The 17,973-nt window shown below is 43.2% G+C and overlaps 1 protein-coding gene across 2 annotated transcripts; it reads left to right on the top strand.

Annotated features, from left to right (window-relative positions):
• The first annotated feature begins 445 nt into the window (after positions 1-445).
• ZBTB34 (zinc finger and BTB domain containing 34) lies at positions 446-17,605 on the top strand. Of its 2 annotated transcripts, XM_063082460.1 has the most exons (3): positions 446-517; positions 3,400-3,520; positions 15,909-17,605. In XM_063082460.1, exons 2-3 carry the CDS (start codon positions 3,489-3,491, stop codon positions 17,431-17,433), a joined length of 1,557 nt encoding a protein of 518 aa, XP_062938530.1. In that variant the 5' UTR covers positions 446-517; positions 3,400-3,488; the 3' UTR covers positions 17,434-17,605. The 2 variants fall into 2 exon arrangements, with proteins under 2 accessions (XP_062938530.1, XP_062938531.1); XM_063082461.1 differs by lacking the exon at positions 3,400-3,520 and having other exon boundaries at positions 483-517.
• Positions 17,606-17,973: the final 368 nt, after the last annotated feature.

Raw genomic sequence — 17,973 nt, 5'->3', positions numbered from 1 at the left:
AGCGCCCGGATGGCTGCAGCAGTGAGGGTCTCAGAAGGGGAGGGCTAGGCGCAGGCCCCCAGTGCTGGCGGGTCGAGGGTCCTGAGCTCCCACCGTTCTGCTCCCGCAGCCCCCAGAGCATTCCTCACTGCGGAGCCCACCTCCCGCCAGCAGGGTGCGCCGAGGAGAAGGAGGGCGGAAGGCCGCGGCCCGCAGACCCGCCGCCGCTCGCGGACTCGGGACTTCCAGGTCGATACCAAGGCTGCCACTCCCCCGTTCGTCCGCACCGTGGCTCCAAGCCGAGGACCGGGGGGGATTTAGGCCCCCGGCAGCAGGCGAGAAACACTGCCCGCTGCGCGGCCACCCCCGTCCTCGCCTGCCCGGAAGCGCGGGCGCCCAGGGGGCGGGGCCGGGAAGCGCTTCCGGGGGCGGGGGGCGCGGGCTGGGGCGGCAGCGGGAGCGGCGGGGACGGGCCTGGCGCCGGCGGCGGCGGAGGGGGCGCCGCGGGCGGGCGATGTGAGCGCGGCGCTCTGGGCAGGTGAGGCGCGCCGGCCGGGGGCGGCGGGCGAGGCGCGAGCGGAGCCGGCGGGGCCGGGGACAGCCCCCCAGCCGCTGTCCGGCTCCCTCTGGGCGCGGCGGGGCGGGCGCCTCCGCGCCTGGTCAGTCCCGCGGGCCGGCGGGTGGGCGGGAGGCAGGGGCGGGAGTGGAGTCCGGGCGGGGTCGGGAGGCCCCGGGCACCTGCTCGGACCAGCACGCGCCCCCGAAGGGCCAACCGTGCACGGCCCCGGGGTCTGGGCGCCTCTGGCCCGGCCGAGGTTCGCGCTCGGACAGCTGCCCGGGCTCCCCAGCCTCCGCCCCGGGCGTCTCAGGATCCCCAGCTTCCGGGCTCCTCGCCCTCGGGGGCGCCGTTTTTGTAAAAGGGGCTGCATGGTTGAGGCCCCTGGAGAGTCGGACCGGCCGGGGGTCGCGGGGTCGGCCCTGCGGGTGGCTGCGAAGGAGCCGCTGTCGCACGCCACCGCCTTTCTCCAGGTAAACAGGCGGTGGCGGCGTGTTCTGCTTGGCTCCGGACGTCTCCATGGTCACTCTCGCCCTCAGTCGATCCTGCCATTACGGAGGGCTGGGCTGGGGCTGACCTGGGGGTGTAAACAGTGCCCTCTGGGGTAAGCGTTTGTGCTTTAAGGCGGCACTAGCCTGGGACTCTCAGTCCTGAGGCTTTAAGCAAGCCTCTTCCACTCTGGGCCTCAGTTTCCCCATGTGATCATTAAGGGTTTCCAGCTCTACCATTACGTGTATGTCTGAAATTGGGAGGGCTGTTCCTTGTTCAAGGTACTAGGCAGTTTCACTGAAGACTTTGCAGATGTGGACTTTTTAGCCACTTAATGCACTGTTTCAGACAAGCTTTAAAATGATTCCAAGAAGCGTTTTCTAAACCTCACCTGCATCATTCATACCTTGCTTTTGTCTTTAGTAGTAATCACATTCCCCGAGTTTTTGCATGCAACATTTTTTGTTTATATTTGCCCATTTTCTCTTTGTTCCCTAGTCCAAGCCCATTTTGCTTCACATCTGGATTACTACAACAGCTTCTTAGCTGGTCTCTGACTCCAGAGGTTTTCCCCCTCCCCCATCCTTCCTTTACGCTAAGGCCAAACTTACTATAGGAAGTCAAAAAATAGTTGAGGCTTATTAAATGTCTCAGTGCTGTTCCATGTGGTGGGGAAAGTAGTAGAAGGCACACTTACAGTCTCCAAGCAGCCTTACACTGGGTGCTGAGACTCTACTTGTGAAAAGGTCATTTTGATGAGACAAGGCTGTGTGCTGTAGAATTAAGAAGGAGAGGTGGAGGTCACTGTAGGCGGAGTGGTCAGAGGGCTTAGTGAGAGGGCGGGATTTGAGCTGGGTGTTAAAGGATGAGTAGGATTCAGATAGGAAAAGAGAAATCAGGCCCAGTGATACTATGGAGTTAGTGAATAGACTGTCTCCTGGTTCGTATGGAAGGGCATAGGAGGAAAGATTGGTTTGGGCTAGTTCCTGAGAGAACTCCAACACGGGGCCAAAGTTGAAGTTATTCACAGGGCATTGGTGAGCGACAGGAGACTAGGGGTAGTTCATTTGCTGGAGGGGGAAGGGAGAGGCTAGAGGATGGGAGATCAGCTAGGAGGCCGTAGCAATTCTACTGCTGATCAGAGTTGAGTAGGGTCCTCCTGCCTGCCGTGATGTGCCCAGCCATTGCCCACCCTGTCTTTTCAAGATTCTTCTTAGCTTGGCCTCACCCCGCCTACCTGAACCTTATTCCCTGCTTCTCCTTCTCCAAGTCTGTCCCCTTCGGAAAGTTTATTACTGCCTCTTGGTCTTTGCCCCTGTTCCCCCTTCTGAAGTACTGGCCTCCTCTTTCTTTTCCTCTGTGCAAATTCTCCATTTCACTTCCTTCAAGCCCCTGCTGAAGACATACTTCCTCCAGAGCCTGTCCCCGACTGCCCTACCCCCATGCCTTTGTGGTGCTCTGATTCAGCACTTGTTCCTTGGTTGTTGAACTTCTTGTCCAAACTGGAGTGGGAGTTTTTTGACGGTATCGTGTCTTACTACTTCCCTCAGAGTCCTTTTAGTATCTAATACAGGAGCTGGACTTTTATAATAGGTACTCAAATACTTCCTGATTTTTGTTGGTAAACAACTTTTGTAATTTGACTTTTTTTTTTTTAGGAGAAGCTGTTATTAGTTATCAGTGTTCTCTGTCATGTATAACTGTTGTCTAATGCTGCCGTTCAAGGTGGATGTTTTCAGCTTTCCTTCTTAGGGTCCAGAAAGCACAAAAAGAATCTTTGAAACATTAAAGTTTCAAACATGTTTACTCCTGATCGGGGAAGAAGAAAAACGTCTTGTAATTCTTCAGTTGGAGACTGTGGGAAAAGAACATGAGCTTTGGAATTAGACAGACCTGGGTTTAATCCCAGGGAGACTACCTAGCCGCAGGAGCTTAGTACTTCATCTAACGTATCTGAGCCTCCACTTTCTTATTTGTAGTGTGGGGAATAATAGAATCCATTTCTTAGGGTTGCTATGAGTTTTAAAATGAAAACAGTATATGAAGGAGATAGTAAAATTTTTTAGGAGGTAGTAAAACGTATTAGGCAGCATCTAGTAACTGCCTAACACATTTTCGTTGTTATTATTGGGTGTAAATTTATCAAGGTGGAGAAATGACAGGTTGCTGGATGGTGTGTATCCATTGAGTTGTGGACTTCTGCACGTCTCTGTATTCCACTTCTGCCATCCAGTTGCAGCACTTGTCAGAAGTGTCAGTATCATGAGTCTAGAATGCCGTCATTGTTTTATTCCCATTAATTTTTGGTTACTTTAGTTTAAATTCTGCTTAATGCTTTTCAAACTTCTTAATTGTGTCCGTTTAATGTTTTGTAGCTGACAAACTGCTGAATTTAGCTTAGTGAAGGGCATCAACTGAACGCAGTTACGTGTCTAATGGTTATTTTCTGGTTGATGTTGATGGCATGGAAAATCTCGTGGAAGAATGCAATTCAAGGTGAGCTTTTCTAATCCTTTTTGTCATAAGAGGCGGGACTTAATGTATTTTCCAGGTCCAGTGCCCCTGAAATGCCAGCAGTAAGCAGATAAGATGCTAGTCCTTAATATTTTTATTTTCAGTACTTTGCCGTAAGAAAGCTTATTCTTTTACCTGAAGCAAATCCTTCCAATTCATGATTAGAATTTGAAACATCTTTTTTGCCTACTTCACCAACAGAAGTAAAAAGAATGGACATTTTTTAGAAGTACAACATGCTGTGTCCCCTTAATTATCATGTGTCAGACCCAGCCTGACTTAATCCGTGTAGTAATATATCCTTAAATGAGAATTCTCTTTCCATTCGAAGTTGATCAGTAAGTCAAGCACCAATAAAAATCCTGTATCTCACCAGGATGCCTTGATTAAAATGTTATTCTTGTAGGAGATAAGAGTTCTGACTCAGGAGACTGACAAATCTAGGTCCATATCTGGACTCAGCCAGTCATTGGTTGAGTGACCTTGGGAGAATTTCTTAGTGTCTCTGAGTTTGTTTCCTCATCTGTGAAATGGGGATAATTGCAACATCTGTCTCATGTGTTGTCATGAAGATTCATTGAGCAGGTCAGGAGCTTTCCTAGCATACCATACACAGTAGGAACTCGACAACTGTTAGTCCTTACCATTGCCAGTAAGGTTAAAGAGGCCATTCCTCTCCTGCTCGGAAAGCTCAGAAGAATCTTCTGATGTTTTGCATTGACTGAAAGACAAATCACACCCTCTCAGAATTAGTGTATCTGAGCAGACCTGGAGAATGTTAACGCCTTGGTAGGAAATGTAACAGTTTGGATAAAAATGTTCTTTCAGGCTCACATGAATTAATGCAGTAAGAACTCTAAACTTGTTTTCTTTTAAATTAGGATGAGTGCTTCATGAATATCCATCACAGAATGCCATTTTATTTATTTTTTTCTTGCACTGGGTTTCAGTAGCACCAGAATGTTTCGTGCAGCCCTGGTGTTATTCGGCTGCTGCTTTCTAAAGGATTAGATTGTAACTCATGACAGCCCAATTTTAGTTTTGATCTAGACCCGAGCAGAAATACCTAGAAAAGTTATTTTTATATAGTTTTCACTGCTGTTACCATGCCTTTCATCTCTAGTGCTTCAATCTGTGGTCTTTTTAATGACTTTTTGAATGTATGAGAATGAAAATTAGGGATCTTCAGGACTTCATTGCCTGATAGAGAAGGCCTAGTTTGAGCTGTGTCTCAGGTATCAGCAAGTGACTGAAGCCAGCAGGTGCAAAGCTGGGTTTGAAATTATGAGCATCTTGATTGAGAATAATGGGTACCTCCTGGTGTCTTAAACAACTTCCAAATTTGTAACCTTACTTTCCTATCTTGGAAGTGCAACTGGGTATTTTTAATCAAAGTGTAGCATCTTGTAGAGGAAATTAGTGTTTATAGGTGAGCTGGGAATAAGTCACCTTGCTAAATTTTGCCTGCTGATAAAGACTGTCCTAAACTCTGGGATCTTCAATAAGAAAAGTTAAGAGCTGAGGGTGTGGCTGTGGTGGCAGTCCATGGCTTTTGAGCCACCAGCTTGGTTATGGTTGTATCGGCTGCAGTGTATGAGAGCTTACATTTATGAGACATGTATGAGAGCCTCTCTGTGCCAGACACCCTGCTGGGCTCCAGGCACACGGCCCCTGCCCTCAGAGAGCTCTCCACCAGGAGTGTGGAAGCTCAGCATGGAAGGCTCACAAAATCAGCACATCTCTAATTGCTTAGTATTTACACTTTTACTTTTGTTCTGGTCGTCATTATGAGGAAACGGTTCCAGGGCTTTACCAAAGAACGTTATAGAGGGGATTTCAAAGCCTATGTGAGTGTTTTGTCCAGTTGACATTTAAGAGTCCTTTCTCATCTTTAGGTTCTCATCAGTATGTATGAGAGGATGTCACTTGTTTTTCATTGTCCAGTTTTCTCACAGCTTAACAGAATGCATGATGCAGAATTTTACTTAAAGATACTAGTCAATGGAAATGATGGTTTAGGAGAGGGCTAGGTGTGGCTGTTACCTCTGTCACAGATACTATGTTACAATACCTCTTTTATAGGAGCAGACACCTTTTTTGTTCTCAGTTCTCTTCTGTTTCCTCTCCCTGGCTAACCTCATCTTACCACAACGATCCTCACTTAGTACAGTTTTTGATTACTCCCAAATCAGTATCTCCAGGTCTTGCTGTTCCTCTGCGGCTCCAGCCTGGTATTTCCCACTACCCAGTGGGCGAACTAAACTCAGCTTGTCTAGGGCTGAACTAACTTGCCCCCCAGAGTGGATATCATCCCTCAGTCTCTAGTGCTGCTGATTACTTCTTTGGACTCATGTTCACACTGGCTGCCGCCAGAATTCAGTGTGAGTTTTCTACCTGAGTATCCAAGGCCCTCCACCTTTCAGACTGGAGCTCCTCTCCCATGTCCCTCCTTGTCCCTGGGCCCTGGCCACTTCGTATCACTCTCTCTACCCCAGACACTATACGCTTTCACTCTACTCTGTTCCGGCCATGCCTTCTGTCTGGAGTATTCTTTCTGTTTCATTTGAGATGCAAGGCCCTGTTCAAAAATATCTTCCACCACAAAGTTTTTCTTTGTTCTGTTTTGATTTTTTAAAAATCTTTTTGGTCAAAAGTAATCAGTCATATCGTTGCTCCTCATAGTTCTTTGTTTTTGCCTCTATAATTGTATGCTTGATAAAATAATTACCCATTTGCAGGCCATCTTTCTCCTCTAGATTCTTTGGTTTAAAAAATTATATGTTTTTAGGTAAAAACCTACATTTCTCAAAAAAACTTTAGTGAGAATAGTACAGCTATGTGATAAAAAAATTTAGAAGTTGTAAAATAAAGTCTGTTTCCCTTCCCTCTCCCCAGGCCTTAGTCCTTTTTCTCAAGTGGTCACCGTTAATACTAACATGCGATTCCTTCCAGAATGGATACAGCAGCATAAAGTTATTCTTTTAAGAAATGTACATGTAGGGAATCACATATATGTATACATACTGTTCTACCTGCTGCTGTTTTTGGCTAAAACTTAGAGCTCTTTTCATGTCAAAGCATACAAATCTGTCTGTTCTTTTTAATGGCTGCATAGTATTTTACTGTTTTGTTTGTTTGTTTGTTTGTTTGTTTTGCTTAGTGGAAATCCTTGTTGTATATATTCTAATATACTTGTAAGTACTATATATGTAGTTTCAATTCCTAGCAGTTACTTGTGAACCAAAAGGTTAAATGCCTCTACATTCTGGTAGATGTTACTAAATTATTCCTCAGGATTACACTCCTAGCTCTTTTAAAATGTGAGCAAGTCTGATTGGTTAAAATGGTATCTCATTATTTATTTATTTATTTATTTTTGTAATTCAGATGTCTTTAATCATGAATAAAGTTAAACATCTTTTCTCTTTTTTGAATTCTTTGTATCCTTTGTCCATTTTCCATAGGGTTTTTTGTGTCACACCAATTCGATTTATAAATTAAGGAATTTGGGAAGTAGCCCTTCGTCAAATATACATGAATTTTCCCTCGGTATGTCATCTATTTCTGGCTTTTGAGAGAGAGGGAGAGGGTATGTTTTTGTCATATACTCTTATGTTGTCAATTGTATTTGTCTTTGCAACTTCTGGGATTTATGTCATTCTTGGGAAGGCCTTTATGTCAGTATTAATAAAGTCACCCATGTTTTCTTGTAGTTATTTTTTGTTGATAATCTTTTTAAAATACTGGCATAAGAATATAATGGCATTAAATGGAAAATAATAGGACCCTCCATACATTCTTTGGTGCTCTATAGGAAATGGTGAGCCTGCAGCACCTGTTTGATTTTATGTGACCCTATAGTGCTGTTATATATAATGGCAGCCATTGCCCTTTTTGCCTCTTCTGCTGAAACTCAGCAGAAGGAGCGGGGGTGAAAGGAAGAGCAGCGGCTGGAGTGACTTCTGTCTGTTCACCTCAGGATCAGCAGTGTCTGTAAGATTGTGGTCTGCTGGTTTCCCTGACTTGGCAAAGTAGTTTTTTTGTTTTAAGGCTCCTTCAGATCAATTGCCTTTTCTTCACAGGAGCTTTGGAACCTGGATTAGGGTGTCATTCCCTCATTTGCTGCCTTTCAGACAGCGTCTTGTTGTCCTGAGGCATGGGTACAGTGGTGTGTTCTGTAGCTTTTCTAAGAGGGATCTTCTAAAGATCTCAAGTAGCTTTCCTTATTAAGCTTGTTGTCATTTGGCTTGCATCAGACCTTAGTTTTCTTTTCAGAGCATGCATGCATGTTTATTTCTAGAAGCCTCTCCCTCACTTTTTACTTCAGGTCTGTGAGAGGAGTGTCCCAGGCTGGCTTGTACCATCATTTACAGGCCAGTACCGTTCTCCATGGCTCGTGCCCACAGCGCCTCCCTGTGTAAGTGGTCTCCCTCCTCCAGTTGCCCAGCCTGCCCTAACTCTGCCGCATGTGTGACCATTTTCTTTCCGAAGCTGCTTGCTTTCTGCCAGGCTCCACTTGTTGATTTGGTGGCCCTGTCTGCTGTCCTCCGGTGCTTTCAGACTTGGCTTCCTTGCTGCTTGGTCACCTCCCGATGGCCCCGCACAGATTGCTCTTGCTTTTTGAACACCAGCCTCAGTGCTTCTTTGAATTCTGTTGAACTTGGACTGAACCCTGTGTCTTCTTGGCAGCATCTGCCCTGTGTGACTTCCACCTTCAAACACCAAAAGGACCAATTCCTTGAGCCCTAGATCTGTGGTTTCTAATTAATTGAAGCTTTAGCGTATAAAGATAGCTTTTTATTTAGAACAGATAAAATGAGCCATGGTAAGGGGCTCTGAGGGGGAAAAAGGAATAAAAGCTGTGACTATGCAAGGTCTAATACACTTGAGCTGGAGGCCCCAACTGGGGCTTTTTCTTTTTTTTTTTTTCCCCTATTCTTACCTCTATTGGTGATTTTGATCTAGAAAAGAGAGAGATTTTAATCTAGAAAGAGGTAGCTGTAGAAAATCTCTAGAGCTGAAATTGCTTGGTCACAGGGGATGTGCATTTGTAATTTTGATGGATATTACTAAAATGCCCTCATTTGCCCCTCTTCTCCATACTGGGCAGCAGTAGGAGGATGTTTGCTGCCTGTTCCCGTCTATTTCTCTGGCCACGTCCCTAGGGCAGGAAGGTAGTAAGGTGGGACAAGCTTTCCTTTTCCTTTTACCTTTTCCTGAGCTCCTTCTCACTTCCCTTCACTGGCCCTGCTATTCCGCATGGGCAAAATACATAAGGGTAATGGCTTATTGTGTAGGAGATCTAGATGGGCAGACTTTGAAGCAGTCCTGGGAAAGTCAGCATTGTGGAGCCTCAGTTTCCTCATCTCTGAAATGGGAGTAATACTGCCTGCCTTGTGGAAGCAGGTCAAAAGGGTTCAGTGAACTAATGCATACTAAGCCTTTGTGACATGCCGAGGTTGGATCAGGCATTCAGTAAATGATGGTTATTGATGGCAGTGGTGGTGGAGGGACTTTCCCAAGTGAAGGGGAAGGCAGAGGCATGTGAAGGAGGTGGCAGTCATCCCCTTTTACAGTTGCTGAGGCCAGTGTGGGGGTGGCTGGACATGTGGAAGGAGAAGAGTGTTGGGACTGCCCACATCAGAGGGGGTCCTTCCCAGAACTCACCCTTGAGACCAGTGGTGGCCTCATGTGGCCACGGTAGAGGATGTGTGTGAAGTGAAGGCTGCTTCCACAGGTGTTGTGAAATTTTTCTTTCTTTGTAAGAAGGTAAAAATTCTGGGGCCAGCCCGTGGCTCACTCGGGAGAGTGTGGTGCTGATAACACCAAGGCCACGGGTTTGGATCCCTATATGGGGATGGCCAATTGGCTCACTTTGGAGAGCGTGGTGCTGACAACACCAAGTCAAGGGTTAAGATCCCCTTACCGGTCATCTTTTAAAAAAAAGAAAAAAAAGAAAGTAAAAATTCTAAAGTAAGAAATTAAAGAAATTTAAAGAGCAGGAAGATTGTCTTTCCATTGGTTGGATGAGCAGAAGAGATCTCTGAAGAAGCTGAGGAGCTAACAATGTGAAACTTCCCAACAGACTCTTTCAACTAAGTCCCCTCCGTGTGTGTTTTTTAAGAGAAGTGTTTCACATTCTTATCCAGAGTATGGTTTTTACAAACAAAAGCAAAATAAGTATTGTTAAAATAAGTATTAATGGTACTGAAGAATAACATTCAGCTTATATGTTTGTTTTTAAAATTATAATATAGCATTGTGAATGTCTAGTTTGGGCTTTTTTTTTTTTTTTTTTTTTTTTGCCTAATGCAATGTGACAGAAAGACCTGTGATTAATCTGCTGAATTAGAGAATACTAATTCAGATGTTTTTAGTCAGTGCAATAATCAAATTCATTATTGTTTTCTGAAGCAGCTGCAAACTTAATCTAAATGAAAAACGAATATAAATCACTTCTATGCCTTATCAAAAATGAATTCTGTTCCCAAAACTCTCTGAGCAGGGAGGAATCAGTGGTAAGCCTGTGTCAAACTGCAAGACTGGGACTCTTATTCATCTTTGAATTCCCTTTGGTTTTGTGTGTGTAGGAGATTGATACTGAATGAATATTTTCTATGAATGTAGGAAAAATAATTTAAATCCCCAATCAGTATGCCAGTTAGTGATGGCAATTAAATCTAATACTGCTCTTGCAGTACATATGACAAAAGGCTAATTTCCTTAATTTGCAAAGAGCTCTGACAATTCAATAAAAAAGGCAAATACAGGCAAAGGATATGAATAGGCAGTTCAAAAACAAACTTAAACAAATTACCATTAAACATGAGAAAAGATATCAAACTCATTTAAAATTAAATGCACAGCAAAACAATGAGGCACCATTTTTCACTTATCAGTTTGGCAAACATGAAAAGGTTTAATATCCATTGTTGGTAGTTATGGGGGAGCAGGCTCTTCTTCCCAGTTCTGTTGGTGAACAGCCATCTATGAGAGGGTAATTTGGCATTATCAATTGAAATGAAAAACTAACCCCACAGTTTCTCTGCTAGGAGTTGAGGTTACACATTGACTTACAAAAGAAAACCAAGATCTATGAAATATATATGTAGCCATTCTGTGTTTGCAATGGTTATTTAAATTGTTTTCTGTTTTTGGTATCGGTTGGGAACTGGTTAGGTGCAGTGTGACACAGCCATCGGTGGGATATTGTGAAGTTGGAAAAAATGAAGTCGATGGGTATGTGCTATTGTGGAAAGATATTGAGGTATATTAAATACATTTCTTAAAAGCAGGATACAGAACAGTTTGTGCTGTTATACATTTAAAATTTTCTCCGAAAGGACACCCAAAAACTTCTACCAGTGATTGATTATCTTTGGGAAGGGGGGCTGGGGCTGGGGGAGAGTTTTGCAGTTCATTTTGTATTTTTCTGTACGATGATTTGAAGTTCTACCATATGCATATATTTTATTAAAGATAAAATTAATTAAAACTTGGTCTAACTTAGATGTAGGCCCACTGACTTTCCATGCAGGGGAGAAATCAAGACTCACACAAAACCAGTGAGTAGCCCATGTTGGGAAACTGCCAGTGCAGAGAAGTGGAGGATCGTATTTGAACTTGATGTCCCTGCAAGAGGTTCTGACCTCCTCAATGAGGACCACTGGACCTGGTGAAATGCAGTCATCAAGTGTAGAAGTTGTGATTCATTGTGTCTTTTGCTCCCTTTAGTCTGGTAATGTGCCTACGACTGAAATTAACTGTAAATTCACTATACCAGTCATTTGGAAGCTTCTTACTCAAGAGTGTTGCTTGTTAGCAGCTCTAGGGAGGAGTCTTTGAATCTCATTGTCACTGCCAGAAGGAAGTGTTAATGTAAGGGAGAGGAGAGCAGAGCACTTTCTCATCGTGCAGAAAAATGGAATCCCTCTTTTAGGTGTTCGTCACGGAGTTTCGTTTTTTCTCCTCAGTGATTTTCTTTCAAGTATAGTTCTCTACTTCTGAGATGATAGAAAGCTACACAGAAGAGGGGGAAGCCTCATTAAAAAGCCTGTACCCACCTTGCTTTTGCCCTTTAGTTGCAAAAGTCACTGTTGACACAGTCTTGTGTCATGAAAATGCTATAATGAATAGGTAACACTTGACCACTAGTGTTAGGTGCCAGATGAGTTGCAGTTTTGTAAGTTTTGCCAGTCTGAGAAAGAATTGTGTCTCATATTAATTTTTATTTGTTTACTGATGAAGCTAAGCATTTTTTCTCTTTGTTTAAAGGTTATTTTTATTTTTTTAAGTATCTGTTCAGTCTTTGCCCATTTTTCAATTGTTATATTTGGTTTTTATTGATTTGTGAGAGTATACTCCTCTACTGTGTTGTAAGTATTTTTCATAATTTTTTTCTATTTTTTTTTTTTTGGCAAAAGTTATTTTCTAGATGTATAAGTTTTACTTCTTCTGTAGTTAAACCTATATTTCTTGTAGTATCTGTCTTCATATGCTTAGAAATGCCTCCTTTAGATGTTATTTTGGGATATGCTGTGAAGAAGGGATCTAACATTATTTATTCAAATTCTGTAAGCAGAATCTATTTCAATAATTCTTCCTTTTTGACTGATTTGAAGTGGCCCACGAGGCCACCTCAGTTTCTCCCTACCTTGACAGCCTCATGTGACCTCTGCCCTTCCCCTCTCGACTTGTCCCAGCTGTGCCACGCTGCTTCCAACACGTCTTTTCCTGGTCGACTCAGGCTCTTTATCTCTTTGTACATGTGATTCCTTCTGTCTAGACAGTTTCCCTGCAGCAACCCCCATACCCACACATGTCTGGCTGACCTTTACTCATCCTTTAGGTCTCATTTAAAATAGCTTTGTTCAAGTGGCCTTCTCTGACCACTCGCCCACTGATAGCCCTTTTATCGCAATTTATGATGGGAGAATTATAACTCCCCTGGGTCCTTAGTGCCTGGCATGTAGAAGACACTCATTCAGTACATACTTACCAAATGAATGATAGCCTGATCAGACATTTTGACATCTATAAGTTCAGCTATATTTTTCTTTTTATAAAATTTATTTTGTATTTATTCTTCTAAATCTGCACTATCTGGTTTGGTAGCTTCCAGCCACATGCGGCTGTTGAGCACTTGAAATGGGTTTAGTCCAAATAGAGACATGCTGTGTGTAAGATACGTACCAGATTTCAAAGACTTAGTATGAAAAAAAGAATTTAAAATGTCTCATAACTTTCTAATATTGACTACATGCCGTAATGTTTATGTTTTAGATATATTGGGTTAAATAAAATATATTGTTAAAATTTATTATTTTTTTTACTTTTTAAAAAATGTAACTACTAGAAAACATTAAATTACAAATGTGGCTTATATTTATATCAGACAGCAGTGTTCTAGATGACTTTTAAAATCATTTTGTCAAGTTTCTAAGACAATATTCTACTGGGCTGCAATATATTTATAAATTAATTTTGGGGGAAAGTGTTCATCTTTATAGTATTGAATCTTCCTGCCAAAAGCATGTTATATTTCTTCATTTATACATGTTTTTGTCCTTATTAGTGTTGTATGTTTCTTCTTGTTGACCCTCACTGTTTTTTGTTTATCCCCCCAGATATTTTTTAGTTCCTATTGCTATATTGTTGGTTGTACCTTGTTGTCAATATCTGAACCTGTTTTTTTTTTATGTAATTATTTTTAAAACCCTCCACTTATTAGATCCTGATTCTAACAGATTTTTCAAGCAATTCTCTTGTGCTTTTTTTGTTTTTTGAATGGTAAGGGGATCGCAACCCTCGGCAGGGTGTGGTCTGCACCACGCTCAGCCAGTGAGCTCACCGGCCATCCCTATATAGGATCTGAACCCACGGCCTCGGCACTCCCAGCGCCGCACTCTCCCGTGAGCCACGGGGCCGGCCCCTCTTGTGTTTTTTATGTAAATAGTCTGCATATATCTGCATGTAATATCTATATAAATAGTCTGTATATAATAGTAATTTTGTCTCTTCTTTTTAAATGGCTATATGCCTTAATTTTTCCTTGTCTTGTATGTTTGGCTAGAAGTTCCAGAATAATATTAAGTGAAAGTACTGATGGCGTTATGTATCTTCCCAAGCACTGATGGGAATGCTTTTATTAAACTGCTTACCAGTGTGCTCTAGGGAACACGAATTCTTTGGAATATTAATACGTATACCTTGAGAGAAGAGTTCCCTTGTTAAATGAGTTTGTGAACTGCTGAGTTAAACAGAATTCTTGTCTGCAGTTCATTGCAGTTGGGTTATTATGTTAATGTGTTTTTTAATCCCTAGGAAGTAAGGATATTGGGGCTAAATACATTTTGGGAAATGCAGATGTAATGCTTCCTTTTAAAGGATGTGCAGTAGATACTGTTTATTAAGAAAGTATTCTTCTATTTCTAGGTTATTGAGTATTTTTTCCATTAAACTTTCTAAAGTGCATTTTTGACATAGTATTGATTTGGTCTTATGAGTTTTTCTCCGTTGACTTATTGTTGTTACAAATTATATTTGTGTATTTCCTAACATGTAACCATCCTTACATTTGTGAAGCAGCCATTCTTGGTCGTAGTATGTTGTTCTTACATTTGTGAAGCAGCCATTCTTGGTCGTAGTATGTTGTTCTTTTAATAGGTTACATTTGCTGGTATTTCCTTTAAGACAAATCTATTTACTTAGGTGAAGTAGACAGTTTTCTTCTTTATGCTACTTGTCATCTTCTGGTATCAGATTTATGTCGTATGAACTGAGATGCTTTAAATGTTTTCCATGCATCTAGAACAGTGTGAACGGCCTGAAGATCATTTGTGCCTTGGCACTTCTTTTTTTGTTTTTTTTCTAATTTAGTTCTGCCAGTTTGTGTTATCCTCAAAATATGCCCATTGCATACAGATTTCAAGTTGATTTCAGTCATAAATCTAGGATAAATAGGGCACGGTATTCTTCTTTGACTAAAATGTTTCCCCCTCCTTCCTCCTGACTAAAATGTTTTCAAATTTTGATGTGCTAAAAAAATCTTCTGATGTAATCTAGTCACACTAACTGATTGATCCTTTCTTGCAAATAAAGATTGCGCATTGTCTTGTCTTAGAATTTTTTTTCTCTGTGATTATATGCTATTTTTTGTATTTATTATTTTCTTTCTTTAGGTTTAATTTGTTTTTCCTTTTCTAACCTCCTGAGTCAAGTAATTTCACTTATTTTTAGGGTTTTTTTGTTTGTTTGTTTAATGACTAAAATTTTTGAGGCACTGACTTTCCCTCTTGCAGTTTTGTTGTTGTTTTTCAAAACCCCCAACATTTCATTATGAAAAATTTCAAACATACACTGTAAGTTGAGAGAATTTTACAGTAAACCCCTGACTACCCCCCATTTAGATTCACATATCTATTTGTTTCTTTGGGATGCGGTCTCAAATAAATTGAAGACATAAGTAAGCTTCACTCCTAAGCCCTTCCTGCTTTAGGTTTTAAGTGAGTTTTCTCATTTTCTAAGGGGTTTTATTCTGTTTTGATTTTCTCTGATTCAATACTTATTCAGGAGGTGTTTAGATTTCTATAGGTTGGGTTTTAAAAACTAAAATATAATTGTTAGGTCTAGCTTTGTTTTGTTTTAGGCAGAGAATGGAGCCTGGGCTGTATACACTTGGGCAGTTTTGAGGGATCTGGTGCTGCAGATTCTAAGGAGAGGAAGCAAACCTGTCGTGGGCGTGTCAGCCCTGAGCACCAGTGTATCCATCACCCTTTTTAGTCCTCCTCTCTAAAAATAACTCTTCACTGAAGGGAACTGAGCATTGTAAACCTATGAATTATCAACCCAGAGAGGACGTAAAGGTTTGCAGAACTGAAGGAAAGAAAATGCAAATCAAGACAACAGTACCAGAAACGGTTTAGCTCCATTCATTGTATCCAGGGTGCTGTGCAGTTGAAAGATACCAATTAGAAATACACACAAAAAGCAGAATGTTCTTCAGATAGATTTAATTATTTTTTACAAAGTACTTCAAATCCTCAAAAGTAGACGAAACAGGGAAATATTTTTCTTAAAAGGATACCAGTTTCTTAGTCAGGCTGAAATGGCCCTACTATGTATACAATGTTTCCATTTTGATCAAGGTGAATGTTAGGCATTTATGAGGTGAGGCTGTTTGATCATTAGGTTATTTGGCTTTAGGTGAATTAACTAAAACATGAAAAGCTGAAAATAAGCAAGAAGAAGAATGCTCAGGCAGACCTTAGGAGGTACAGTAGTTCCAATGGTGGTGTCGTTAGCCTGTCTTTATGCCACTTGTAGTTAGTGAGGAGTCATTGTGAATTATGAAAACTCTCTCTTTCCGCAGAGTACGCTTCATGTCAGTAGAAATGGACAGCAGCAGTTTTATTCAGTTTGATGTGCCTGAGTACAGCAGCACCGTTCTGAGCCAGTTAAACGAACTCCGCCTGCAAGGGAAACTATGTGACATCATTGTCCACATTCAGGGTCAGCCGTTCCGAGCCCACAAAGCAGTCCTCGCTGCCAGCTCCCCATATTTCCGGGACCATTCAGCATTAAGTACCATGAGTGGTTTGTCAATATCAGTGATTAAAAATCCCAACGTGTTTGAACAGTTGCTTTCATTTTGTTACACTGGAAGAATGTCCTTGCAGCTAAAGGATGTGGTCAGTTTTCTGACTGCAGCCAGCTTTCTTCAGATGCAGTGTGTCATTGACAAGTGCACGCAGATCCTAGAGAGCATCCATTCAAAAATCACTGTTGGAGATGTTGACTCTGTCACCGTGGGCGCTGAGGAGAACCCTGAGAGCCGCAATGGAGTGAAAGACAGCAGCTTCTTTGCCAATCCAGTTGAGATCTCCCCTCCGTATTGCTCTCAGGCTCGGCAGCCCTCCGCAAGCAACGACCTCCGCATGGAGACCACCCCCTGCAAAGCTTTGCGCAGCCGCGTACAGGAGGAAGGGCACTCGGACCGCGGGAGCAGTGGGAGCGTCTCTGAGTACGAGGTTCAGATCGAGGGGGACCAGGAGCAAGGGGACCTGCTGGGGCGGGAGAGCCAGATCGCCGAGGTGAAGGTGAAGGTGGAGAAGTGCGACCGGCCCAGCTGTTCTGACAGCTCCTCCCTGGGCGACGATGGCTACCACACCGAGATGGTGGACGGGGAGCAGGTGGTGGCGGTGAACGTGGGCTCCTATGGCTCTGTGCTCCAGCACGCCTACCCCTACGCCCACGCAGCCTCGCAGCCCGCCGCTGTGTCGGAAGCTTTCGGAAGTCTGAGCAACTCCAGCCCTTCCCGGTCCATGCTGAGCTGTTTCCGAGGAGGCCGTGCCCGCCAAAAGCGGGCTCTGTCTGTCCACCTGCACAGTGATCTGCAGGGCTTGGTGCAGGGGTCTGACGGCGAAGCCGTGATGAGCAACCCCGGCTACGAGAGCAGTCCCCGGGAGCGGAGTGCGAGGGGCCACTGGTACCCGTACAACGAGAGGTTGATCTGTATTTACTGTGGGAAGTCCTTCAACCAGAAAGGAAGCCTTGACAGGCACATGCGACTCCATATGGGAATCACCCCCTTTGTGTGCAAGTTCTGTGGGAAGAAGTACACGCGGAAGGACCAGCTGGAGTACCACATCCGGGGCCACACTGATGACAAGCCATTCCGCTGCGAGATCTGCGGGAAGTGCTTTCCATTCCAGGGGACCCTCAACCAGCACCTGCGGAAAAACCATCCGGGCGTGGCCGAGGTCAGGAGTCGCCTAGAGTCCCCCGAGAGAACAGATGTGTATGTGGAGCAGAAACTGGAAAACGATGCGTCGGCATCGGAGGTGGCCCTAGACTCCCGGATGGAAATTCACACAGTGTCTGATGCTCCTGATTAAGAGGGTAAAGAAGTGCACCCAAACAAAGCACATTAATCAATGCATATTTGTGATTTGCTTTGTTGTAATCTTTGGTTTTTCCAACCATCTGGAAATTCTCGGTCTCTTGGCAGTTTTTCTAAAGTTTCTGGATGGAACGCTTCATTGTGTTTATCCTTTTCCCCGCCCGCCCTCCCCCAAGGAGCTCAAAGCATGAAGGGCAATGTATCCAGGGAACACGTAGGCTGACAGTATTCCTCTCTGGCTGAACTCTTAATCCAAAACCTGCCAGTGTTATAGCTATGCCAACTGGTTGACCCTATATTCTCTGCCAAGAGGCATACGCTCTCATTGTGTGTGCTGGCACCAGCGCATTTCCACAGAGAGGGACTAGGATGCTGTCAGCTGATACAAATGGGTAACCTTTTCTAATTTAAAATTACTTTTAGGGGGTAGTTAGACAATTTATATATATATAATAAAACAATTATTATATATATAGTATATATACATTCTCAAATTTGATTTTATTCTGGTTGAGGTGAATGTAAGAGGAATATA

The sequence above is a fragment of the Cynocephalus volans genome, chromosome 17 (genome assembly GCF_027409185.1).
Source record: "Cynocephalus volans isolate mCynVol1 chromosome 17, mCynVol1.pri, whole genome shotgun sequence".
NCBI lineage: Eukaryota > Metazoa > Chordata > Mammalia > Dermoptera > Cynocephalidae > Cynocephalus > Cynocephalus volans.
This window is presented reverse-complemented; position numbering and strand designations above follow the sequence as displayed.

What these genes read in the sequence shown, in the direction of transcription:
- ZBTB34 (XM_063082460.1), top strand. Translation starts at nt 3,489, where the DNA reads ATGGAAAATCTCGTGGAAGAATGCAATTCAAG. An exon ending in GTGGAAGAATGCAATTCAAG is followed by an intron (nt 3,521 to 15,908) that starts GTGAGCTTTTCT and finishes CTCTTTCCGCAG; the next exon opens with AGTACGCTTCATGTCAGTAG.